The sequence below is a fragment of the Leopardus geoffroyi genome, chromosome E2 (assembly GCF_018350155.1).
Source record: "Leopardus geoffroyi isolate Oge1 chromosome E2, O.geoffroyi_Oge1_pat1.0, whole genome shotgun sequence".
Lineage (NCBI taxonomy): Eukaryota > Metazoa > Chordata > Mammalia > Carnivora > Felidae > Leopardus > Leopardus geoffroyi.
The window spans coordinates 57,440,359-57,465,366 of record NC_059335.1 but is presented as its reverse complement, the minus strand read 5'-3'; the positions used below and the strand labels follow the sequence as shown (position 1 = coordinate 57,465,366).

The 25,008-nt window shown below is 56.7% G+C and overlaps 1 protein-coding gene and 2 long non-coding RNA genes across 3 annotated transcripts; 1 reads left to right on the top strand and 2 right to left on the bottom strand.

The window, feature by feature from the left end:
- Window positions 1-1,442: 1,442 nt before the first annotated feature.
- Window positions 1,443-5,821, top strand: LOC123578364. Its single transcript, XR_006702335.1, has 2 exons — window positions 1,443-1,801; window positions 5,626-5,821. It is a non-coding gene; the product is annotated as an uncharacterized LOC123578364 (long non-coding RNA).
- Window positions 1,803-24,963, bottom strand: WFDC1 (WAP four-disulfide core domain 1). Its single transcript, XM_045441301.1, has 7 exons — window positions 24,703-24,963; window positions 13,009-13,192; window positions 10,062-10,145; window positions 8,994-9,134; window positions 5,473-5,514; window positions 3,726-3,797; window positions 1,803-2,201 (listed from the first exon to the last, which is right to left on the bottom strand). The coding sequence occupies exons 1-6, from the start codon at window positions 24,844-24,846 to the stop codon at window positions 3,739-3,741; spliced, it is 654 nt and encodes a 217-aa protein (XP_045297257.1). The 5' UTR covers window positions 24,847-24,963; the 3' UTR covers window positions 1,803-2,201; window positions 3,726-3,738.
- On the bottom strand, window positions 19,670-20,233 carry LOC123578365. The gene is made up of 2 exons (XR_006702336.1): window positions 20,154-20,233; window positions 19,670-19,875 (listed from the first exon to the last, which is right to left on the bottom strand). It is a non-coding gene; the product is annotated as an uncharacterized LOC123578365 (long non-coding RNA).
- Window positions 24,964-25,008: the final 45 nt, after the last annotated feature.

The following is a 25,008-nucleotide window of genomic DNA, read 5'->3' as shown; positions in this document are numbered from 1 at the left end:
CTCCCCTTCTACAATCTTTTCCAGAAAACCTTCCTAGAATCCGTGGTTCCCAGGAGCACAACAAAAAGTATGTCATATTTCTTTGCTCTGAAGGACGGTAGGTAGGAGAATGCCATAATCGGGTCCAATATTTTACTCCAAACTTATTCGGTACCTACCCGTGTTCATATAGCTACACAAATTAAAGGCTTCTTCTCGGCGATAAAGAAAAAGAAAAAAATCCCTCCCCACCCCCACCCCCCATCGGATTATTATCTAGGTCTGCAACCTCACTCTGCCGTTGACTAGCTGTGGGACACTTGCTAAGTGACTTTATTTCTCTGTGTCTCTGTTTCCCTGATCTGTAACATGGGTATGCATAGGGTCTTCCTCGCGGCTTGGGACAGCCCAGATGACCTGTTGGGTTTTCTTTAAAGGGCTCACAGAGGCGCCTGGAACGCGGTACGTGGTCCGAAGGAGCTGGCTCCCATGTTACGGTTGCCATGAGGCGTGATGTAACAACATAGGGCACCGGCCAGGAACAGAGGGACCTCCTCGGAAGGATTAACTGCCCACCTGTCACTGCCGGGCGGCGAATGACCTTGGGCAAGTCACAAGACGTCCTGGGGTCTGCCGGCCTCCTTTGTAAAAGGAGGTCTCTGGTGTGGACATCTAGGGGACAGTCTGCCCACCCCTCGTGCGTGCGTTTTCCCGAGACCCCCTCCTGGTGCCCACCCCTACCCTCTTTGGGAGAGCTTCTGGCTCTTTCTTTAGCCTTCCCTAAAAAAAGAAAAGAAAAGAAGTGAAATAGATAGAATAAAGTATTTCCTAGGAGGTCAGCACGGACAGATCCAATTCTTCCAAATCACTTTTCCACTCCGGGCTGCCAGCCTCCGAGTGTTCCTGCCAATACGGTCCTCTGCCTCCGCAAGAGCGCTGGCGATGCAGGATTTCCCAGAAGGCCGTTCCTCCGTTTCCCTGGAAGTTTCCACCAGGCCTGCTTACGCCCAGTCTGCACGTTCTGATAGAGTCGTGTGGACCTCGTGGGAGAAGGCGTTGAGTGTGTGGTCGTGGAGGCGGGGAGAGGAGGGCTGCTTGTTTTTAAAATATGGGGACTCGGGGGTCAACCCCACGCAAGCCCAGTTTGGAATTCGAAAGGCCAGGCCCTCCCGATGACTGACCCGCACCCGTCACCGTGGGGCTGTTCCGAAAGGGATGAGTTGTTGGTGAACAGGAGCATTTCTCTCCACACGGCCACCGTTGAGATGTGTGTGACAGAGGCCCCTGGGGTCCCCACCCTGGCAGGGCAGCCCTTCCCTCGTCAGCCTTCCGGACTCCACGCGCCCCAGTGGGGCCGCGTCCACGGTGTGACCCAGGGCCATCGGCACCATTTGCAAAATGAACATGCGGGCCCCTTGGTCAACCACTGCTAAGAATCTCATTAAGCCAAGTGGGGGCCCCTCTGAGTATCTACCCCTGGAGCCCTGGAGGGTCTCCCCAACCCTCCTCTGTGGGACCTTGTTCCTCATCTCGTCTGACTTCCTCCTCCCGCCCAACTTCCCTACCCTCCGGCCAGTGTCCCCCGGGGAACTTTCCTAACAAAGCGCTTTCAACAAGCCCTCCTCCCCGGGTCGGTCTCAGAGGCATCCAACCCAGACCCAGAGCAGTGCGCACGAGGCTGGATATTCCAGAAGCCGAGCTGAGCTGACGCCTCACCCCAGAATCCCCCGCCCCCACCCATCTCCAGGGTTCAAGGGCTCGAGCGCATGTGATTTAAAATCACGGGGCGGGGCTGTTAAAACTACGAATCCTACCCGAGCAGGTAAGTTCGTTTCTGTTTTGTAAGGGGCGATTTATTTTGAGAACATTTGGCATAGGGACATGCCTCCCAGAGACAAATCTGCAAGAAATGCGTAACAACACAGACACGGAAAGGGGCTTGACACAGCTCACAAAGGCAGTGACCTCTTCCAGGGCGGGCTCCGTGGGGTCTCCGGGTCTAGCGGGGCTGCTAGGTGTGCTGTGTTCCCCGGACGGTCACACGGGGACCCAGTGCTCCCACGAAGTCACCCAGCCAGGCGGGTCATGCTGGCATCGAGAGCCGGGTGTCCTGTGTCTGAGTATCTCTGTTGAGCTGGGCATGGCCTCTGGGGGTCAAATCGTGTTTGGTCCAACGGTTTCCAAGGCTTAGCAGAAAGTGGAAGAATGTTCTTGCGCGCTGGCTGGAAGAGAAGCAGAGAAGGAATGAGAGCCGCTGCTGGGGGCAGGACAGAGGTCATGGTCTGTGCCACCACCCCCCCCCCCCCAATACCAGGAAGATACCAGTTTCCCTAGGACTGAATTCTTTTTTTTTTAATTTTTTTTAATGTTTTATTTATTTTTGAGAGAGAGAGAAACAGAGCATGAGCGGGGGAGGGGCAGAGAGAGGGCGACACAGAATCGGAAGCAGGCTCCAGGCTCCGAGCTGTCAGCACGGAGCCCGACGCGGGGCTCGAACCCACGGACCGTGAGATCATGACCTGAGCTGAAGTTGGACACTTAAGCAGCTGAGCCACCCAGGCGCCCCAATCCCTAGGAATGAATTCTTAACTTACCATCAGTCTCTCTGGGCATCATCTTGTTTAGTTCAACGCATCCCTCTCCATCACGCAAACTGCCTCTCACGCCCCGTGCTACCCTGTCGCCCTCCCCGCACCCCCGCGCATCCCCATGGGAGGCCACTGCCCGAGGTGGGTCAGACCCACCCCAAGGACCGTTCCTGGCATCAGCAGGTAATAGACACGCTGGCACCAATCCTCGAAGGCTCGAGATCTTGCCGGAGGACTTGTGCCAGAATGTTCTGGAATCTGAAGCCTGATGTTTGCCTTTCAAGGACATTCTGGGGGCGTTGGCTGCTTTCAAGGGCTTCTGTTTACCGTGGGCACACGTGTGGGGCCTTCACGGGGTGGGGCGGGCATTCAGGCTTTCTTAGCAGATGCTCCCGGTCACAGGCACACATCTCATCTGAGAGCAGGGCCTTCCCTGGGGACCCCTCTGGTGCCAGCCTCGCCGCCGTCATTCCGTGGTGGCCTCCCCGTGGCTCCTCGAAGCCACGGTCTCTCCTGCCCTTGGGACTCCTACTCTTCCAGCTACCCTGACCAGGCCCCGTTCCCCAGGCCGCCCCAAGGCGGCTCTTCTGTCCCGTCTCAGATCTTGGCTCAGACGTGAGCTCCACGCACGGCCCCTCCCCGACCTGGCTACTCTCCCTCACGCCCCCATCCGTTCCCTTCACGACACGCATCGCAGGCCGATTTCCTTGCTGACTTGTATGGTCTCCTGCCAGGGGGAGGCCCCTAGGAGCAGGAACCCCGGCCGTCCCGAAGGGCTGCTGAGGAACCGAGTGCCCGGCACGTGCCTGTCTCGGAGCTGGCACTTGACCGTATCGTGTGACGGAGGGAGGGACAGAGGGACAGACTCCGGGGGGCAGCAGGGGACTCGTCGGCCGTTCACGGAGGCCCTAAAACCAGGCATGGAAAGGAAGGCCGCAGCCTAGTCTCTGGATTTAGGTCCGGGTGGTCTGGAAACTTCTGGTGACACAGCCACTTCTCGTATACGCCTACTTGGGCCACCGCAAGGGAATTATGAAATTCTAGCCCCGGGTAAAACCCCACTCTCCCCCTCCCACCGGTCACCTTGGTGAGTAAAGCTCCCGAGGACACCTGCGCCCGAACCCTCCCCTGCCACCGGCCACCACTCCCCGGACTGACCTGCCCCATTGCCTCACTGAAAGTGCCTCAAGGGTCCTTTTCCGGGCTCGGCCACATTCTTGGAGTCGCCCTCTGCAAAGAGAGCAGGGCTCTGTCAGGGCGGGCGAGTCTTCTGCGGCTCACCAGCCACTGCCAGATGGAGTCTGGACACCTGGCTCCCTGTCCCTGGGCCTTCTTCCCCCCCAGATGAGGTCACCCAAGGCCGACCTGCAGCCTCTGGCCTCTCCTCACCGTGGCCACAGCCCCCGTGTGGTCTGGCTCTGGCCCCGTCTCCCGCCACTGTCCCCCTTGTTCACTACACACTCCAGCTGCCGCGATGGCCAAGGTGCTCCCAACCTCAGAATTCTCACACTGGCTGTTCCTCTGCCCACTCATTCTTATTCTCTAGGCTGAGCTCAAATGGCCCCTCCTCAGGAAGCTTTCCTTGGTATCCTAGTCCAAGGTGTCCTTTTCCATAGTGTCCTCAGTGTAACTTCAGTCACCCTGATCACTGTTTTTACTAAGTAACTACTTGGGTTTGTATTTATTTCCTGCTTGACGTTAGCTGCCTGATGGGAAGGACTGGGTCTGTCATGTCCACAAATGTCGCCCCAACCTCTAGCACAGGATGAAGACCAATGTTTGATAAATATATGCTGTAAATTCTTAATAAAGAAATGATGGATGGAAGAATAGATCGATGGATGGATGGATGGATGGATGGATGAATGGACAGGTGGATGGATGGATGGATGGATGGATGGATGGGTGGATGGATGGGTGGAAGGAAGGATGGAAGGAAGGATGGAAAGAAGGATAGAAGAATACAGTATTGGATAGATGGATAGATGGATGGAAGGAAGGAAAAGAAGGAAGGAAGGAAGGAAGGAAGGAAGGAAGGAAGGAAGGAAGGACAGATAGAAGGATGGATAGAAGAAAGGATAGGAAGATGGATAAAAGAACAGAGTATTGGATACATCGATGAATGGATGGATGGATGGATGGATGGAAGGAAAGGAAGGAAGGACGGATAGAAGGAAGGATGGAAAGATCGATAGAAGAACAGAGTATTGGATAGATCGATGCATGGATAGATGGATGGATGGATGGATGGATGGATGGATGGATGGAAGGAAGGAAAGAAGGAAGGAAGGACGGATAGAAGGAAGGACGGAAAGATGGACAGAAGAACAGAGTATTGGATAGATCGATGCATGGATACATCATGGCTAGATCAATGAAGGATTAGATAGAAGAAGGGTGTCAGCCATATTTTCAACCCCCTGAAAGTAGGAAGGACTTAAACACACCCAGTTGTTACCAAGTTGTAACATTTAACACAAAGCCATTCGTCTTCTATGAGCCCCTCGTTGGCTCCCACCTCCTCTCACCACCAGGCAACAGGGCTTCTACTCTTTTCTAATCCTAGTTCTCAATTTGTCCAGGGGGAGACATCCCTGAACTGATGCCTCAGTCCCAGGCTGCAGCCTAGAACGGCCCCTGCCGTGTCAGGTGCCCCTGGAGGGCTGCTCAGGGTGGAGGAGAGATTTTCACACCGGAAGTGGCTTGGCATCCCACCACCTCACCCCCAAGGGCCACCTGATGGCACACGAGCGACTGGGCAGAAATGGGGATTTCCCTTCACAGCAGCTTTAGACTGTAGCCCTGAAAAGAGTCAATGGGGTTCTAGATTTCTTTTTTCACCCAAGAAACTCTCAGTGCCCCCGTTTAGTGCCCTCTGCAAAGGAAGAGTGGTTTCGTCTCCTACCTGGGTATTCCTTGTAAAACTTGTGTCGTAGGAATCGCCCATCTGGAAAACAAGCGAGAGGGTGAAACTCCTTCCAGTGAGCTCCAGAGGCCACAACTATCTTCCTAAGAATACAAATGGGTTATTTGTGCGTCCGCTCTCGTTCCCTGCCAGGTGTGCATGGAGTTTCCAGACGCTGCGTGACCGGCAGTATCGCAGCGGATCGAGTGCAGGAGTCGACGCAAGCGTCTCTCTGCTCCCCAGGCACAAATGAGCGAGAATTGCAGAGATGTGAACCAATGCCCAGCTTCAATTTGTGCGCGTGTTGGAAAGTACAGTGACCTTTCGAGGAAACGCGGTTTCTCTTGAATGCGCGTCGCGTTTATCGTCGTCGTTTTTTGTTTTTTTAATTTTTTTTTTCCAACGTTTATTTATTTTTGGGACAGAGAGAGACAGAGCATGAACGGGGGAGGGGCAGAGAGAGAGGGAGACACAGAATCGGAAACAGGCTCCAGGCTCTGAGCCATCAGCCCAGAGCCTGACGCGGGGCTCGAACTCACGGGCCGCGAGATCGTGACCTGGCTGAAGTCGGACGCTTAACCGACTGCGCCACCCAGGCGCCCCTCGTCGTCGTTTTTAAATGAACGAACACACAAACCTTTCTCACGCCTGGGCTTTAGTTTCTAACGTGGTCATTATCCGTGGCCACACTAGGGGGAGCTCTGTGGGGTCCTCAATGGTTTTTGAGCGTAAGGGAGGGTCCCGAGACCAAAACGTTTGGGAACCGCTGTGTTAACGGAGGAACCGGAAGCAGAAGTCCAACATATCGTTCAGCAAAGGTCATGACGAGGTGTGCAATTCGCATGGGGAGTACGTGGTGCTTTTGTGAATCTGTTCCAAGGAGCCCTGAAATGTCTGCAGTGCACGTGACAAAGTAACTTGAGTAGCTAATCTTCATTGCCCTGCTTCCCTAATCCTCTCTGAGCCTCAGTTTCCTCACCTGGAAATGGGCAGAGAATTGGCACCTCTTAAAATTATTGTGAGGGTTAAAACAAGTAATTTCCCTTAAACCATAGATATGCAAATGATAGGAGGAACCACACGAAACTGACATTTTTGTATGTAAAAAAAGTGTTGGGGGGGTGCTCCCGGCGGGGAGCTCAGTTGAGCGTCAGATTCTTGATTTCAGCTCAGGTCATGATCCCAGGGTCGTGGGATCGATCCCTGCCTTGGGCTCCGCACTGAGCGTGGATCCTGTTTGGGATTCTGTCTCTCCCTCTCTCTCTGCCCTTCCCCCTTCATCTAAAATAAAATAATTTTTTAAATTATTTTTTAATGTTTTTTAATTTTAATTTTTATTTTTATTTAGTTTTGAGAGAGAGAGACAGAACGTAAACGAGGAAGGGGCACAGGGAGAGGGAGACACAGAATCTGAAACCGGCCCCAGGCTCTGAGCTGTCAGCACAGAGCCCGACGAAGGGCTCGAACTCACGGACTGTGAGATCATGACCTGAGGCGAAGTCGGATGCTTAATCGACTGAGCCACCTAGGTGCCCCTTTAATGTTTATTTTTGAGAGACACAGAGAGATAGAGCGTGAGCAGGAGAGGGGCAGAGAGAGAGGGAGACACAGAACCCGAAGCAGGTTCCAGGCTCCGCGCTGTCAGCACAGAGCCCGACGCGGGGCTCGAACTCACAAACCGCGAGATCATGACCCGAGCTGAATTCAGACGCTCAACTGACCGAACCACCCAGGCGCCCCTACAATAAAATAAAAGAATTTTAAAATAAAAGAACTTTAAAAAGCGGTTGACTCGGGAACTTCAGACGTCTCGAATTACTGAGGATTCCCACTGTTGATGGTCATCGACCCCACCGCCCCCTCCGTCATTGCCAGCCTGTCACTGTGGGGAAACATCTGTGCCAAGGACGTCTGGCCAGGGCCCGCAGAAGTTTCTGTGGGCAACGCTGCCATGGGTGAGCCCCCCCCCCCCACCCTCAGGGCATCAGCACTGTCAACAAAGCACATTAGCACACTGGAAACTAACATACTGTTTCGCCAATTTCGTCTCCATTTTAAAGATCACACTTGGGCAACAGTGAGACATTTGGTTTCCTTGTTTTGCGGCCGTCCTAAAAAGCGTCAGGGTGTTCAGGGCCAGCACTGACATTTATCACACAGGGCGCCAGAACCCCGAGGAGCCGATCCACACCCTCGCGCTGATAGCTTATCAGCAACCAGGGCAAAAGCTATTTTCTGAAGCAAATGGCAGGGTTTTTCCAGGCTGGCGGCGATGAAGTGTTCTCGGGCCTTCCTCCTCCTTGGGGACAAGTGTTGGCCCGCCACACCACAGGGAGGAGAGAGAGGTATGTTTGGAGCTGGACACCCTCCACGCACCGTCATGTCATTTTTACAAACTAGATCTCCCCTGCTCGCGGCTACACGACGATCCCCTGTCCTCACGCAGCACCGGCAGGGTCGCCTTGCCAGAGGCATGCCTGGGGGACACGGGACGCTCAGCCTCAAAGTGACCTCACACCCATCCCAGAGAAATGCACGGACTCCCCAGACCCTGCTCTCCGAAGAGTCAGCTTTCCTGCCTGTGTTGAAGTTCACGTTCCTCTTAAGACATGAACCCCTCAGATGTCGGGCTCCAGGCGGATGGACCGTAAAACCCGAACGGTCACTGGCACGCCCGAGAAGCTGGCTCTCAGAGGAGCCTTGCATCTTGGGTGTAGGCATGAGATCTGCAACCTACTCTCAGAGAGTCCCCCAGGAGAGACAGCAGGGGCTGGAGAGGGAAGAGAGAGACCATAATGGGTCACCGGGATGGAGGGGCCAAGGCACTACTGTCTTGAAGTCTCAAATCATTTCAAATATGTAGCTTAAAAAGATAAATCTTAAATACGCGGCTTTTTTCTCGTTATCCTGGGACACAGTGCCCCCACTCCTCCCCGAGGCTCCTGCTCCAAAGGTCACCGTTGGAGATCGAGACATTTCCAAACTCCCACGTAATCACCAACAATTACTGCTAACCGACAGCCCCCTCGGAACGAGGCTAAGAGGAATTTCACTAACATTTCTATCCGGAAGGCTCCGACCATCCCTGGGGGCGGGGAGAACACACGCACGTGCCCACGCACCCCACAGGGGCTCTGCAGCCCGAGGACAGGCTCAGAATTCCACCCCCTGCGGTGCAGACAGTGTAGAGAAGCTTCCGACCTCGAGTTCTCCCTCTTCTATGACACAGATGACAGAGCATGGGGTAGCATATTATCAGCCCATTTTACAGATGAGGAAACTGAGGCTCAGAGATTTGAAGCACCCGTTCCCAGCTAGGAGGTGGCAGGGCTCCAAGGCCTGTGTACCCTGCAGGGTGAGATGACTCAGAAGGGGGGAGGCAGGACAGGAGGAGCTCTTGGCCAGGCTTGGGGGACGCTGGTGGTTTTCTCTGGGACAGGCCTCCCCTCCTCCCCCCGGGGGGGGCGTTACAGGGAGGGTGGGGCAGGCGCCAAGAGCATGGCTTGGGCGCCCACACTCACCTGCCTGCCGGCGCTGCTTGACACACTGCCCGCGGTTGGGGATGCCCTCGGCCACATCGCCGGGGCTCAGGATGTGGCAGTCGTAGCCCGAGGGGCAGAGGAGGGGCTCCGCCCCGTCCTCCGTGGTGCTGCAGGCCTCGGCTGTGGGAGGGACACAGGCCACGTGCTGGGTGGACGCAGGGGACCATCTGCCCCCAGATCCCGGGCTGTGCCTTGCGTCTCGCTCACCGTGGCCCCTTCGTGCACACGCACATAGGCACGCGCACACACACCAACGCACAGTCCAAAGTCACGTGATCCCAAACACCCTACTGTGCATCGTGACACACGTACACACACGTTCACCTACATAGAGGCTCACACTTCACCCAAAAAGGCCTGACACACGCACGCACTCACACATGCACACATGTGCACACACACAAATCCTGACACACGCATACGTGCTCTCACATCTACAGCCACAGGCATACACACTCGTTCATACACAACTCCGGACACACACATATTTTCGCCACCATGGCTCTTAACACACACACACACACACACACACTCACACCTACGGTCACACACATTTGCATGCACACAGACGCGCAAACATCCAGACGCAGCGCAAGGCCAGCCACACGGGTGCCGCACCGCCTCACCGACGCAGTCGCGCACACGCATGCGTGCAGAGTCACAGGCACAGCCGCACCGACACACGTGCACACACTCCCACCCTCTAGTTTTGGGGACCCCGGGCCTGCCTGCCTGCTCCCCACCCACCCGGAGGAGTCGTCGTCACCACGGAGCCGTGGACCCCTTATTATGATTTGGGGGATCTGAAAGCCACCCCAACCCCCTCCCTCTCAAGCCTCCACCCAGGGAGGAGGAGGCCCCCAGTCCTAGGGACAGTCGAGCCCTCTACGGTTCTGCGTTTTCTGAGAGTCTGGCCAAGCCCCAGTCACCACCGTTCTAGGTCAAGTATTTGAGGTACTGGAGGGCAGGCAGCCTGCCGCAGCAGAGACAGCCTGAGAAGGAGGGATCCTGACTCTGACGCTGGGGTGGGCTTCTCCCCGTAGGCACCTTGCAACACCTCCTCAGGGCCATCCAGGAGCCAGCCGTTGCCGCCAAGCCATCGAGGTTTCGGCTGCACTAGCCAGTCTAAAACTAACAAAACGATACATGGTTACATTGAGCCCCGCCCCAGGCAGCTGAGAAACGTCCCAGCCTCTGGGAACGGGGCGAGGGGGGGAGCCTACATTTCACGATGAAACACAGAGGCTCCCTGCCGCACATTCCCCCAGTTCTTTCAGTAACAGAACTTTGAGTTTCGCCTAGGTACTGGGGCCGAGCTGGAGACTACATCTCCCAGCGTTCCTTGCAGCTAGGTGTGGCCACGTGACTGAGTTCTGACCAATAGGATGTCAGCAGAGGCGATGACGCAAGTTTCTGTTCTCGCCCGGGCTTTGGTGCCTGTTTGCTCCGTGCTGTCCCTCTGCCTGCAGCCTGGGAGCCACTCTGACCTTGCAGAGCAACAAGTGGAAGGAACCTGGGTCCCTGGATGACTGGACCGGGCCCACCTACCTGCCATGGACCACCCATCTCCTCGGGCCTATTAACCAAAGGAGGAGTAAATAGGTTGGGCTCCTGGGCTTATGGGTCTTTCTGTGATAGCCTCGTAGCCTGCTCTGTGACCAATACATGTTTAACAAGAGGACCAACCCACGCGGCGGGCTGTAAAGTGTTCAAAATCCCAGAGCAGGGGTGGAGCGCCCAAATGCCTCCAGGGTGCAGGTAGGTAACATAAGTAAGAAAAGCCGGCCGGGTAGGGCCATGGCAGACTGGAGACACTCCCTGCCTCAACGGGTCAGCTGCTGGTCGTTGCGACCAACGAACAATTGGACGGCTCTGCCTGGCCAGTGAAAGCTAGTCATTCGCTGATGTGTTGATTCTTTTAATTTCCACTGAGTACTTTTCAGATGCCTAGAGTCTAGTTTAGATGAGGGACGCCCAGCAGTGAAGCAAACAGACCGATCTCTGCCTTATGCGGCTGACCTTCAAGTGGGGAGAACAGTCAATGAGTGAATAAAACACGGTGTTCCAGACTGTGCTATAAAGAAAAATTAAGCAGGGAAAGGAGGGCGAGGAATGGCTGGAGGAGGGCTTGCCATTTCGAGAGAGAGATGCTCCCTGAAAAATGACCACCTCCGGACAAAGATCGGAAGGAGCTGTGTGGGTGTCCCGCGGAAGGATGTTCCAGGCAGTGAGAGATTCCCACATACGGGCCCAGATGCTGGAGTAGGGGCCCCACAGCCCTGCACTCAGGGCGTAAGGCAGTGGACACTCCCAGCGTTGCCTGCTGTGTGATCTTGGGCAAGCAACTCAGCGTCTCTGAGCTTCAGTGTCTTCAGCTGTAAAACAGGGCCGCGTGAGCATTAAACGAGATAATGTATAGAAAGGCTGTCAGGAGTGTCGTGAACAGTTGTATAGTTTGCGCACTGCTCAAAAGCACGTGGTGTAGGTGGCAAGCGAGGCGAGAACACCTGCACGCTGTCACAGTCCAAAGCAGCAAGCGGCATCTTCTTTGACTTACCCACCCAGAGGGAAGTACCTCCTTGTGCTTCCTTCCACTGGCGGGGGGGGGGGGGGGGGGGGGGCATATTGTCTTTTTTTTTTTTATAAATTTTTTTTCAACGTTTATTTATTTTTGGGACAGAGAGAGACAGAGCATGAACGGGGGAGGGGCAGAGAGAGAGGGAGACACAGAATCGGAAATAGGCTCCAGGCTCTGAGCCATCAGCCCAGAGCCTGACGCGGGGCTCCAACTCACAGACCGCAAGATCGTGACCTGGCTGAAGTCGGACGCTTAACCGACTGCGCCACCCAGGCGCCCCAATATTGTCTTTTTTTTAATAAGGGGCCCTCGAGGAGCTCTCCTGGCCCTGAGTGCCAGCCTAGTCCCCGCACAAGAGGCAGTGCTTAAACACAAGGTGGGTTGTAATTATGAGCATAATTAAGGGTGCCGAGTCCCTTGTCATCGCCGTGACCTCACCCCAAAGAAAACAAAGTGTGGCCATTCTTGCTTTGGCCTTGGGAGGAAGGGCTGGGCTGCCTTCTCAGGCGGCCTTCAGCAGTCGAGGCCCATGGGACCCGGACGCCTCTTCCTGAGAGGGGCAGTCCACACAGGCAGGCTGTCATCGAAAGCCTCAGCCCCAAGGAGAACGGAGAGGGAAGGAGGCTATACTGCGTCCCCATCCTACCCACTTAGGGACACCTTTTCTCCGCGCTGGGGGGACGCAGCTGCCTGCCCACTCCTCAGTATCCCCGCAGGCTCCCTCCCCTCCCACCCCACCCCACCCCCCCAACCTGTCCAGAAGGGATCTAAAACTCCTTCCCTTCAAAGACGAACGAGCTCCCGAGGGCTCTTTCTGCCAAAGAGGTCGTCATTAAGGTTTAACAAACCCCTTGTGAAAGATCTGCTCCCTGCCACCGCAGCCACCCGTTCAGAGCCCTCCAGGAGTTGCGTTTCGGTCCCGTTTTACAGCTGGGGGGGTTTCAGGGGCTGCCCAGCCAGCCGGTGGACTCGAACCCAGGAGTCTGCATCACCCCCCCTGCCTCTCTGGGGCACACCCCATCCGGACTGCTGAGGTCAGTCTCCACATCCCATACTCCCAGGGCGGGGATCAGGAGGTGAAGGTGAGTGCGTCTGGTGGGGGTCCGGGGAAAACCGGAGGGCCCGCTGCCTTCTAGGGGTACCTGGGGCCCCAGCAGGTGGTGGCCCAGGGGCTGCGGTCCAGTGTTTGTAAGAAGAGCCGGACAGGTGTATTTTTGTTTTAGTGAGAAACCTCCGCATCTCCTTAGGAGGGGGCGTCGTCCCCGGAACCGGCCTCTCCAAGGCCGTGCGCGCCGAGGGCAGTGGCGTGTCCGCACGCGCCGGGGTGCCTGCTCCGCGGGCCCCTCTCGCACGCAGGCGACCCCCCTCCCCGAGGCGCCCCCCGTCCCCGCCCGACTCCCGGGCCCCGGCGCCTACCTGGCGGGGGCGGCACGGCCTCCAGGCAGGCGTAGGCGCAGCCGTTGTAGCAGCAGCGCCGGTGCCGCGGGCACTCGGAGTCGGCCTGGCAGCGCGCGGCCTGGCAGGCGCCCGGGGGCAGCGAGCGCGGCGGCGGCGGGCAGCGGTCTGCGCGGGGCTGCCGGGGGCCCCCCGCCTCCTCGGCCTGCGGGGAGAGCGCGCGTCAGCGGCGCGGACCCGACCCCCGGGTCCCCGTCGCCGCCCAGCGGAGGTGGGCGCGTGCCCGTGCCGGCAGCCGGCCGGGAGAGGCGACCCTGTCCTGCGCCCGCTCCGGATACGGATCTGCGTGCGCGTGTGTGCGTGCGTGTGCGTGCATGCGTGTCGCGTGTGCGTGTGTATGTGCGCGCGTGTATGCGTATGCGCGCGCGTGTGTGCATGCGTGTCCGCGTGTGCGTGTGTATGCGTGTGCGTGCATGCGTGTGCGTGTGTGCACGTGTCTGCGTATACACACACACATAGATATAGACACCCATAGATTTCTACATATATCTCTCTTACAACCCATATGTTTACGCAGAGCCCTGAGGATTTACAACCCACACTGAAAACGGATAAACCCACACAACTTGGAGAAATCTCACAAACAGAATACTGAACCGGAGGGGGAAAAAAGCCAGCTCCAAAGAGAACACACAGTGTGGTTCCCTTGATCCTTTTAGTTCAAACACAGACAATGGTGATGTCTGGTGTGAGAAGTCAGCAGAGCGCCCCCCCCCCCGTGGGTGGGGACCAGGAGGGGCCCCGGGCCCGCCCTGCTCTGCTTCCTGATCTGGGTGCTGGTTACACGGTGTGTTCACGGTGTGAAGCTGGACACGTGATTTTCCCACTTTTCAGTATTATGTTTCAATAGAAAGTTAAAAATAAGATACCGTACTTACCATATAGGAGTCATATGGGCACATGACTAATAAAATAAGCACTTTAGAGGTGAGGCTGGGAGGCTTTGTCACCCCAGGCAACCCACACTGGGTCCCTTCGACACCAGCCCCCATCCATGCTGGGAACACTGTTCTGCTTCTGGATTTGAAAGTGGGCTATGCGGACGGCATGCCTTACACCCCCCTACACACACACACACACACACACACACACACACACACAGAATAGGTTCATTGGGAAAAACCACCCAGGCTTCCCCCACCTCTTGGCCCTTTCCTCAACTGCTCCTGCCATCTAAATTCCTATTTGCCCCTGGCCTCCGCTCCCCTGCAAATGTATCCATACTTCAAAATCCTGCCCCCTTGTACAAGCAAATAATGCTTGTCTGCGGACTGGAATAGTGTGTGGCCATTAAATCTGCCTCTAACCCACTGATGAAAGATCGCCAAGATATGGTGGTTGGTGAAGAATATGAAGGTGCAGGGGGCTCCTGGGTGGCGCAGTCGGTTGAACTCAGGTCGGGATCTCATGGTTTGTGGGTTCAAGCCCCGCGCGTGGGGCAGCTCAGGGCCTGGCGCCTGCTTCGGATTCTGGGTCTCCCTCTCTCTCTGCCCTTCCCCTCCTCAAAAATAAATAAACATTAAAGAATTAAAGCGCAGAACAGTTTGTACGCTACACGCCTACGTTTTAAAATACACATATGCACACTCGTGTAATATGTATATGCCTGCCCAGAACATTTTTGGAAGGATACACAAGAATACGCAAGAAATTGTTATCAAAGACTGCCTTTGGAGAGAAGAATTCAGTTCTGAAGCAGCCAAGGGGGTGTCTCTTCACTGGGTATTCATTTGCCCTGCTTCAATATTATTTTTGCCATGCACACAGTATTTTTTCAGTTTTAAGAAGACGATCAAACATTTGAAAAAGAAGAGAAGTACGTATGAAGGCATTTTTAAATTTTTTTAAATACTTATTTTTGAGAGAGAGAGAGAGTGAACAGGGGAGGAGCGGAGAGAGAGGGAGACACAGAATCCGAAGCAGGTGCCAGGCTCCGAGCCGCCAGCACCCAGCCCGACGCGGGGCTCGAACTCACGAACCGTAACATCGTGACCCCAGCCGAAGTCGGACGCTCAACCGACGGAGCCACCCAGGCGCCCCATGAAAGCATGTTTAACGACAGGAAAAACACTTAATGATCTGTTAGGGAAAATAAAGAGCAAGGAACAAAATGGCATATGCCCTCTGACCTCAACGGAATTTAAAAAAAAAAAAAAAAAGGCGGGAAGGTCAAAAACGTGTCCACATCCTTGCCCCCCACCCACCCGCCCCAGCTACTGCGGAGGCTGCAAAGTCTATGCGCTGCTTCCAATGCCCTGTAGGGGGCGTCGGGTCACCGAGGATAGGTCCCGAGAGCAGGTGCATTTTGGAAGTGTCATTCCCAAGGACCAGCGGTTTTCAAACTACGTCCCAGGGCACCCGTGGGGCTTAGAGGGAGGGCAAGAGGGAGAAGAAAGCCGGGACCAAGTGAGGCAGGGACAGCCTGGGGAGGATGGGGTTCCCGGCCCCTCCCCAGCTTCGCCCAGAGAAGTCCTCTTTTCTCCTATATATATATGTCTGCCATTTAATTCGTGAAATGTAAGAATGAAGCCAACATTTGGCATATAAGGAAACAAAGGCTGCAGAAGACTGGTGGTTCTCCCCCCAAAACAAAGGGGAAACCGGAGCGCGGACTCGCCAACTGGTTCAGCCTTTTCACCACCCCCTGCTCAGGCCGGTCCCCGTAAGTCCTGTATCATCGTGAATAATTTTCAACCCCACGCCGTTAGCTCTTACTTCGTTTTCCTCAGAATGAACAAAATTGGACTCACGTTGGGGCCCGACCACTGTGATCCTAATGCAAGGTGGCAGCCGGCCCGGCCTCCTTGGGAGGGTGATGAGGAAAGGCCCGCGCGTGGTCGGGAGGCCGGGGTGGGGGGCGGGGGGCTTCCGCATGGCCCGTTCGGACTCAAGGCCTCATTTATGGGACTGACTGCAGCCTGCGGATCAGAAGTGAAACCCTGTGTCCCCCCCACTGCCACCCCAGCCCCTGCCTCCCAGTCTGGTGACTTCCTAACGGCAGCCCAGCAGGGGTGTGCAGAGAGATCAATTTTAGATGTGCCCCTGCTTTCCGAGGGACCTTCAGACGTCGTCTCCCAGAATTTGGAGAGGACAAAAGAGATAAGCGCCTTAGAAGTCAAATCTCCCGAGTTATTTACGGTGAGGCCGAAACAACAGATGGTCGTGGGTGATACAGAACCGATGTCACCGAGGGGCCCAGATTAAAGGATTAAATGTTTTGGAAAATATTTCATATCATGCAAGGTGATGCCTGAAGAGGGTCCTGAAAAAGCATGAATTTTAGGAGCTCTGGGAGAGAACTTTTATCAGAGAGAGAAATACATCACCCTCAGTGGGGTCCCCTCCCGTGGAGGACAAAGGGGTAAAGGTCAGCCAAAGCTGGCTGGTGCCCGCCCCCAGCCCCTCTGCCTCCCAGACTCACCCCTCCCTCGCGCATCCCTGTTCAGCCGACTCGGCTTCTCTGAGGTCCCTGGAGCGGTCCTACCTCCGGGCCTTTGCACGGGCTGTGTCTCCCACCTGAGACGCCAGCCTGGCCCCGCGCTCACTTCCCCCAGGTCTCCACGAACAGGGGCCCCTCTCCGACTCGGCACCTCTTAGCAAGCCTCAGCACCTGCTCTGGTCGCATGAGGCCAGCGGGGGGCGTCCTATTGTTATCCCCACTAAAGATGAGGCCCCTGAGGCGTGCAGAATGAGAGGTGTGCCCAAGGCCACAGGCCGAGAAGGGCCATGAGCCCAAGTCTACACTTCTCTCTCCAGAGGCCCCAGTAATGGATCCAAACTATACATCTAGAATCAGCAGCCTCAATTTCTGAAGGTTTGCTCAGACGCCTTCCTCCTCCTTGCCTTGAAGCCTTCCACACACTGTTCCCTCCGCTCAGAACTTTCCCCAGAGGACTGCTGCTCTTTCTTTGGGGCAAGAACTTAGGCGCTGTGTCTGGTTTTTGAGCGTAGCAAGATGGATGGGGCTAAGGCCCGTGACCTCGTAAACCGTTCAGGCTGAGTTCGGCAGGGAACTAACGCACTAGACAAGTCTGGGTTTGAATCCTGTAGCTCTGTGGTCACACAGGAAAGCCACGGACTTATTTCAGCCTCTGTTTTCCTCCTCCGCAAAATGGGCGCAGGAGGCACTTGTGCTGCGGGCGTTTGTGGTGGGAGCCGACGAGGTTGCGCAGGCACCTTCCAGCCTCTTGGAATTAGGCTTCCTGTTCTTGTTGTCGGGTCTGTCCGACTCTGGGGCTTCCCCGCCTCCCCGTCCCACGTCCCCACCCCTGCCCGCCACCGGTGCGCCAGCCCCAGCTCAGGACACAGAGAACCGCCTCCCCCGGGCACAGATTCTGGAGAGAACTCGTCCCAGGCTCCACCCTTCGCAACCCCAGTCAGCCCGGCCCTCCAGCGCCCCTCGGCCGGAAAGAAAATAATGGCACGTCAAATCGCGCGGACAGACGAGGCGGCTCACCCCAGAACGACGACATCCTTCGCGAAAACCCCAGGGCAACCCGTGATTTCCAGCTTTTATTTCCAGGCCTGCGAAGGGGCTGTATTGCAAGTCTGTTTCCAAGCAGCTGCTGGACACACATTTACGGAACGGCCCAGACAAGAACTCTCCAGGGCGGTGTGCCCTACTCGGATAAAAATGCCTCCCCCTTAAGATTTCCCACGAGGTGGTTATGGTTTTTTTCACTCCTCTGGGAGAGAGTTCTGGAGGCCCCTGGGGATCTGCGGGGCCATTCTGTTGCCGGTGCCCCCAGGAAGCGGGTTAGGGAAATACCGATTCTGGCCCCTTTCGGTGGAAAGCGCCAATGCTTCAAGTTCAAGTGTGGATTCTCCTGAAGCCAGCAGCCTCGTGTCCAACCAAAGGAGGCCGGCTGAAGAAAGAATGGCACATCTGTATCGCAGAACACAACAGAGGCCTTTGAAAAGAGGACACGGGGGGCGCCCGGGTGGCTCAGCCGGTTAAGCATCCGACTCTTGATCTGGGCTCAGGTCACGATCTCACGGTTCGGGAGTTCGAGCCCCGCGTCGGGCTCTGGGCTGATGGCTCAGAGCCTGGAGCCTGCTTCCGATTCTGTGTCTCCCTCTCTCTCTGCCCCTCCCCCGTTCATGCTCTGTCTCTCTGTGTCTCAAAATAAATAAATAAACGTTAAAAACAAAAACAAAAACAAAAACAATGGTTCGTTTCACCTGACGTGAATTTCATCTCCATAAAACATCTTTTATACACTGTGAATAAACACCATGAAGAGAAAAAAAAAATGTGAGTACACCTGTTTTCACGGGATTGCCGGGGCACACACACACCAAAATGCCAACGGGGCTTACGCCCTGGAGGAAGAATTCGAGCTTTTTTACACGGTTGTCACTTTCGGTATCGTCTGGATTTCTTCTACCGTCAACATTACTTGTATAATCAGGAAACAATTTTGAACCGTTTCCATTTAAGGAGAAAGAATCCAATCTCCAAAGCTGCCCCAATTTACCCACATCCCTCCCTCTGTGCTCTCCACCCACTTCATTCCGCGTGCAAGAGCTTTACCCTTCTTTGGAATGTTCCAGCGACTTAACGGCCAGACCAATAAAAGCGCGCCCCAGGCCTGATTTGCTTGGTGCCGGAAGAAAGCCAATTTTCCTCTAAGCATTACTTGCCCTTCCTCTGGAATTTGGACGTCAAAAAGTCTAAAAATACATCTGTCCCTGGAACAGGGGCTTACAGCTCAGTGCGCGTTGATGAATGCCGTTTCCGGACGCCCTGGGACCTCAGCGCTGGGCCCTGGGAGCAGAACTGGGCGCATCGCTAAGGGACTTCCTCAGAGAGGCACGCAGAGTCCCAGATCTCACACCAGCGATGACCTCGTCGTAGCGCACGTTGCCGGCAAACTCGACCGACTCCTTTAGCCGGGGGGCCCCCGGGCGCTGCGGCGCACCAGGAAGTCTTCTGGAACTTTCTATCCCCTTCCATCCTGTTCTGGAAGGTTTTAACGTAACTTATCCATTCCCTTCGTGGTACATTCATAGTTCCCAGGCCGACTACGTGCCAGGCGGGCTGGCTCCAAACAATGCTGGGCTGGACCAGAAGACATCCCTCCCTTCGCGGGGCTCAGCTCCAGGACAAGGGACAAACACCAAACCAGACGTCACACAGAGACCGCAAACATATTGCCTTTTTTTTTTTTTTTTGCCATCTGCAAAATCGGTTAATGAAAAACTAAAGCCACATTAAAAAAAAAAAGCATGCACATCCTATTAAAGGGGCTAAAGGCTAGGGAGAAGTCGAGGTGATATGAAAACACTTAGGGGAACCGCCTTCCGAGGAGAAGACCGAAAGCTAAGACCACAACGACCCGGTGTGGGTGCGCTTGTCCATCACCCACACAGAAATTCTGCTCCCGTTCCCTCCCCGCCAGCGCCCGGCACCTCTAATGGACCGTCTGTGTCTACGGGCTTGCCTCTTCCGGAAAGTCGACACAAAGAGATCCTACAGGATGTGGCCTTTTGTGGCCGGCTTTTTCCGCTGAGCATAATGTTTTCAGGGTTCATCCCTCCGGTAGCAAGTGGGACGACCCCACTCCCGTTTCTATGGCTGAAGAACATTCCACCGCATGGATTGGTCGTCTTTCATTCTTTCTCCTTCCGAGCTTCCGGACCTTTCCAGCTCTGGCCGCCTGGACTGGCGCTGCTGTGGACCGTCAGCCAGTCTTCCTCTGCTTTCTCACCTCCCTCCCGCGGGCACGCTCCCCGATGATAACCACCCGGCTGCCCTGGATGTTTCTTCCCTTGGTCGTTTCCGCCTGGGACTGATTTCAGGCCTGGAACCTCAGATGGGGAAGCCGGCTGCAGGGAGGAGAAAGTGACTCGGCCGGCTCATCGCCACCCCCTGCCACCCTCCATTCTGAAGAGGTTTCCGCGTGCCCGTGACGTGCGGGACACCGGGCTACGGCCAACCGTGGGGTTGTTCCCCTCGGCACGTCACTTCCCCTCTCCCGCCCCCAGGTAGGACCCACGGGGCCTTGGCCGTGATCACCCCAGGGCCCCCGAGCAGCCCTCGCTCCTCTGCATGGCGGCGCCTTAGAGGTCCTGACGATGGGGTCCCGCGGGGGGTGTGAGCTCACATCTTCCGAGGAGTGAGGCGAGTCCCCGGGCCTCCGACGGTGTAATGACCACTTCACCCGTCCCCGGCCGGAACGGCCTGGGGCTGAGTCACGTCTCACCGGGGCCTCGAGTTCCTCATCCGGGCGATGTCTGTCGTCGGGGCTGCTGGCTGCAAGCAGCAGAAATTGGCAGAAATTGGACACCGCAGGGGTGGGGTGTCCCCGGGGCCGCTCTGAGAAAGCCCCACAAGCTGGGGGCTGGACACAAAAGGAGCGCGCTGTCTCACGGCTCTGGAGGCCTGGAGGCAGAAATCAAGGTGGTGGGTGGGGGCGGGGGGGCCTGGTTTCTTCCAGAAGCCACGTGGGAGGATCCGTGCCGCACCTGTCTGCGGCTTCTGGTGGCTCCCGGCAATCTGACGTCCCTTGGCTCGGACACGCAGCTCTCCGTTCGCCACCTCTGTCTTCACTTGGCCTCCCCGCCATGGGTCTGCCTCTGGGTCTCCGCTCCTCACCAGCCACACTGGGTTCAGGGAGCGCCCGCCTCACTCCCGAGCGTCCTCGTCTTGATGAATCCCATCTACAACAGCCCTGTTTCCACATAAGGTCCCGTTTCCAGGTAACCAGGGGTTAGGATCTGAGCATCTCTTTCTCGAGGGACACGGTGGAACCCACCACGCACGCCCGAGACCAGGGTTCCAGGGCAGGGCGGGTTCTTGGGAGGGGTCCCAGGAAGCTCCAGCGGGCGGGGAAGGGGCAGAGCCCATCCAGGGGGCGTTAATACGCAGGCAATTGACAGGCGGGGGGGGGGGGGGACAGCTGGCGCTCAGACCCGAGGGGAGCCTCTGGGACACTGTACAGACTGTTCCTCAGAGGTGTCCCACCCAAGGATGAGGAAGCCGGGTCTGTCTTCGAGTCCCATCTGCTCCCCTGGTGGGAACCCCCAGCATCTTGGCCTGTCCTGGCTGTGGGCTGAGCGTGTCCCCCAGCCAGGGAGGTACGGTCGTATCCGAGAGCCTTTCTGCCTCTCCTACTCTTGCTAACTTTGCAAAAAAATAAATAAGCAACAATAAGATGCAAGAAAAGACTCAGGAGGTCACAGAAATCACAAGGGGAAGGGGAGCCAGCTTGGGGAGGCAGCCCTTCCTCCTGCCGCACCCCCTCAGCGCCCCCTCCGCCAGGCAGGCGCCCCTGGGCAGGGTGGGAACTGCCCAGCGACCTCCAGCTGCCCTGGATGGGAGCTTGGGGGATGAGCCAGACTCAGCCATGGTGACGCGCACCGGTCCCCGGTGACATGGTGGCTGCAGAGGGCCCCACCCGGTAAAAGTTGGGAGGCTCCTGAGACTTAACAGGTGGCGAGTGCTTGTCCTGACACATAGCGAGGGCTCAGCAAAGCACTGTTCCATCGAACGGCCGTTCCACCGAATGGGCCGAGCGCCCCAAAGCAGGCCGCCGGGCTATTTACAAACATCTTGCCTCTGTTTTATACAGCCTGGCAAACACTTTGGTGCCATGTTTTTTGTCTGGTCCGGTTTTATGTTTATTATTATTTTTTTAATTTTGTGAATGTTTATTTTTGAGAGATGGGGGGCGGGGAGGGGCGGAGAGAGAGGGAGACACAGAATCTGAAACACGCTCCAGGTTCTGAGCTGTCGGCACAGAGCTCGACGCGGGGCTCGAACTCACGAACCGCGAGATCATGACCGGAGCCGAAGTCGGGTGCTTAACCGACGGGGCCCCCCAGGCACCCCGTGGTCTGGTTTTGTGTTTAATAGTGCACATGAAGAGGAGGGGCAAAGCCGGTGCTGCCCGCCCCCCCCACGCTGTAGGCGGGGAGGCCGAGGCTCAGAGGGGGGACCCTCTTTCTCACGACGAGCCCCCCAGTGGCCTCCTTGGGGACGGAAGGCCATGCCTCCCTCTCTGCCGTGTCTCTAAGTCCTTGGGCAGGAAGGCAGGTGGACACGGTGACCAGGAAGTGCGCTGGGCCCGCTCTGCCCTCTCTGCCCAGGGCTGGGCCTCGAGAAAGGGAGAAGGGGCAGCCACGTGCTGGCCCAGGCCCTACAACCAGCCTTGGCAGGTGCCCTGTGAGGCCACCTCGAGGGTGGGCGCCTTGCGAGGACCTGGGCAGTGGCTCTATGCTTTGATTTTTTTTTTTTTAATTTTTCAAGTTTATTCACTGTGAGAGAGGCAGAGCGAGCGGGGGAGCGGCAGAGAGGGAGGGGAAGAGAGAATCCCAAGCGGGCTCTGTGCTGTTGGAGTGGAGCCCGACACGGGGCTCGAACGCCCGAGATGCGAGATCGTGACCTGAGCCGAAACCGAGAGTCGGACGCTTTTCCGACCGAGCTACGCAGGCGCCCCTGGTTTAATTTTAACAAGGGCTCTATTTAACTCTCCAGAGCGGGTTTCAGCACCCTACGGGACACCCGGCCTTTCCTCACCCTGACCTGCCCCCCCCCCCCGGTCCTCGAGGGTCCGGGGTCAAGGCTGAAGACCACCCTCCGCCCCGCCAACCCCATGCCCAGGGTCCCCAGCCTCCCAGCCTCCCCCCTCCCGCCTGGCAAGATGGCAGGTCCGTTCCTATGACACTGTGGGACAAAGTGGAGATCAGCCCAGACGATACGTTGGAGATCTCTTTGTGGTCCGAGAACCAAAGTCCTAAATGAGCCATCCCGCTGGGCCAGCAAAGAGCAAGGAGGTGTCAAACCCGAGAGGGGTCTCTCTCCCTCCTTGCATAAACCCTCCCCTGCAGTGAGAGCCCCCTCAGGGGCTCCCAGATACACCATTTGTGCCTCACGCTCTGCCCACATTGCGTCTTTTTCCAGGGATGTCCTTACTCCTCCTAATCCTTAATAGTTCTTCAAGATCTGGCCAGGGTCTCCCCTCCTCCAGGAAGCCTTCAGGGATTGCTCTCCCTTCTCCAAACACCTACCGTCATTTCAGTTGCCGCTATTCTTTTCCACGCCCGGTGGCCTCCTGCCTGAGCTGGAGAACGTGAGCCCTGGAGGCTGAGATTAGCCTCGATACAGTTTTAAGCATCTCACCGTGGCAGGCGGCATGAAACATTCCCCTTTCCCACTGATCTACCCGGCAAACTCCTACTCATCCCTCAGAGCCCAATGTTGAATGTCCCCAACCCTGAAAGACCCTTTCCTGACTCTTCTGGAGCAGAGCTGAACACATTCTTCTGGGCTTCTGGTGCGTTTGCCCATAATTAATTCACAGGAACGTACCGAGTGCCGACTGAATGGCAGACGCCTGGCCAGGCACCAGGAACACTGCACTGAACGAGACACAATCAGGCCTCACCTCGAGGGTCCCATATCCCACCTGGGGTGGCAAGCGCCACCCAGTTTCACAGCGATTTCACCAAGTCACCAAGAGGCACTGAGCACTTGCTCTGTTAAGGGGACTCGTTCAATCCTGTGAGAGTCAGTGCTGTCTCCTTGACTCCTCCCCACCCCTGTGCTCTCTGTGCTAGAAAGGGGGGGGGGGCGTTAAGATTACACACGCACCCCCCCTGGGGTGCCTGGGTGGCTCAGTCGGTTGGGCGTCCGACTTCGGCTCAGGTCACGATCTCGCGGTCCGTGATTTCGAGCCCCGCGTCGGGCTCTGGGCTGACGGCTCAGAGCCTGGAGCCTGTTTCGGGTTCTGTGTCTCCCTCTCTCTGCCCCTTCCCTGCTCATGCTCTGTCTCTGTCTCTCAAAAATGAATAAACGTTAAAAAAAATTTTTTTTTAATTAGATTATACCCTCCTGCCCCGGTCTCTCTCTCCTGGTCCCCTTCCTGCCTTACTTCTCTCCTTGGCACCTGTTGTCCTTATCTCTCACTTACTCTCTCACTACATCGCGATCTCCCCGAAGCAGAGAACCGCTGTCTATATGCCCACAGCCTAGAAGAGCGCCCGGTAAACAGGGGTGACCGAACAACAGGTGTTCAAAGAACCGCATCCCTCTAACACTCTGTCTTTTCCAGATGAGATCGCCGGTGCTCAGAGATGTCAAACGAGTCGCCTGAAGTCACACAGCTGGTAAGCAGCAGAGTCTGAATGCAAACCCAGACCCCCGGCTCCGAGGTGCACGCTTCCCGCCCTCTGCTGTGCTGTCCTATCCCTTCGTGCCGCCACCACATGTCACCCGACCGCCTCCCCCACTCGACCACGTCCCCCCCGAGGGTGGGAGCCGCTGTCTCCGTGTTGAACCCACAGGACCGCACGCAGTGCCTGACCCAGCAGAGCGGTTTCTCCTAAACGTTTACTGAACGAGTAAATGACCGCACGAATGCCTAATTATGTCTTATAAACGCTTGGTTGTTGATGGTTGAGAACACAACACTCAGTTTCGAGCCCTTGGGAGTCTCAAAGCGGGGGCTGTCCTCTCCGGTGGGCCAAAGCGTGTCACCATCCCCCTGCGCGTTTTTTGCGGCGCCCTCCGCCTCTTGGCTCACAGACCAGGGGCCGTGAGCGAGGGCGGGGAGCTCATCTGCCCACCTCCCGACCTTGGCACACGTGCGTGCCGGCCCGCCCGAGTCTGGGGGCCGCCCGTCCCCTCCCGGCCTCCCCGCCCCAGGCACTTACGCGGGGCTTCTCGGCCAGCCTGGCATGCAGCGCCCGTCTCCAGATATTCTTGGCAGAACTGGCTTCGCGGACAAGCAGCAGGAAGGCCAGAGCCCAGATGACCTTCCTCCCGCCGCTGCCCATCCCGCGGCCGGGAGGAGGCATTTCCTCCCACACGGGGCAGAGGAGAGGGGCCCCTCTTGCCGGGAGGGGGGGGAGCCTGCAAGTGGGGGACAGAAGCGTGCACGGTCCGCCGGGCTCTCAGCTCCACTCGGCCGGGCCCCTCGGATCATGTGTCGGCGCCCAGCACATGCCCCCACCCCTACC

Bases quoted from the DNA above. Each gene is read 5' to 3' on its own strand.
- WFDC1 (XM_045441301.1), bottom strand. From the start codon at position 24,846: ATGCCTCCTCCCGGCCGCGGGATGGGCAGCGGCGGGAGGAAGGTCATC. The intron at 13,193-24,702 runs GTAAGTGCCTGG...CTCTCCCCGCAG, and splicing joins GGCTGGCCGAGAAGCCCCGC to GCCGAGGAGGCGGGGGGCCC. The intron at 5,515-8,993 runs GTGAGTGTGGGC...CTTGTTTTCCAG, and splicing joins CAAGCAGCGCCGGCAGGCAG to ATGGGCGATTCCTACGACAC.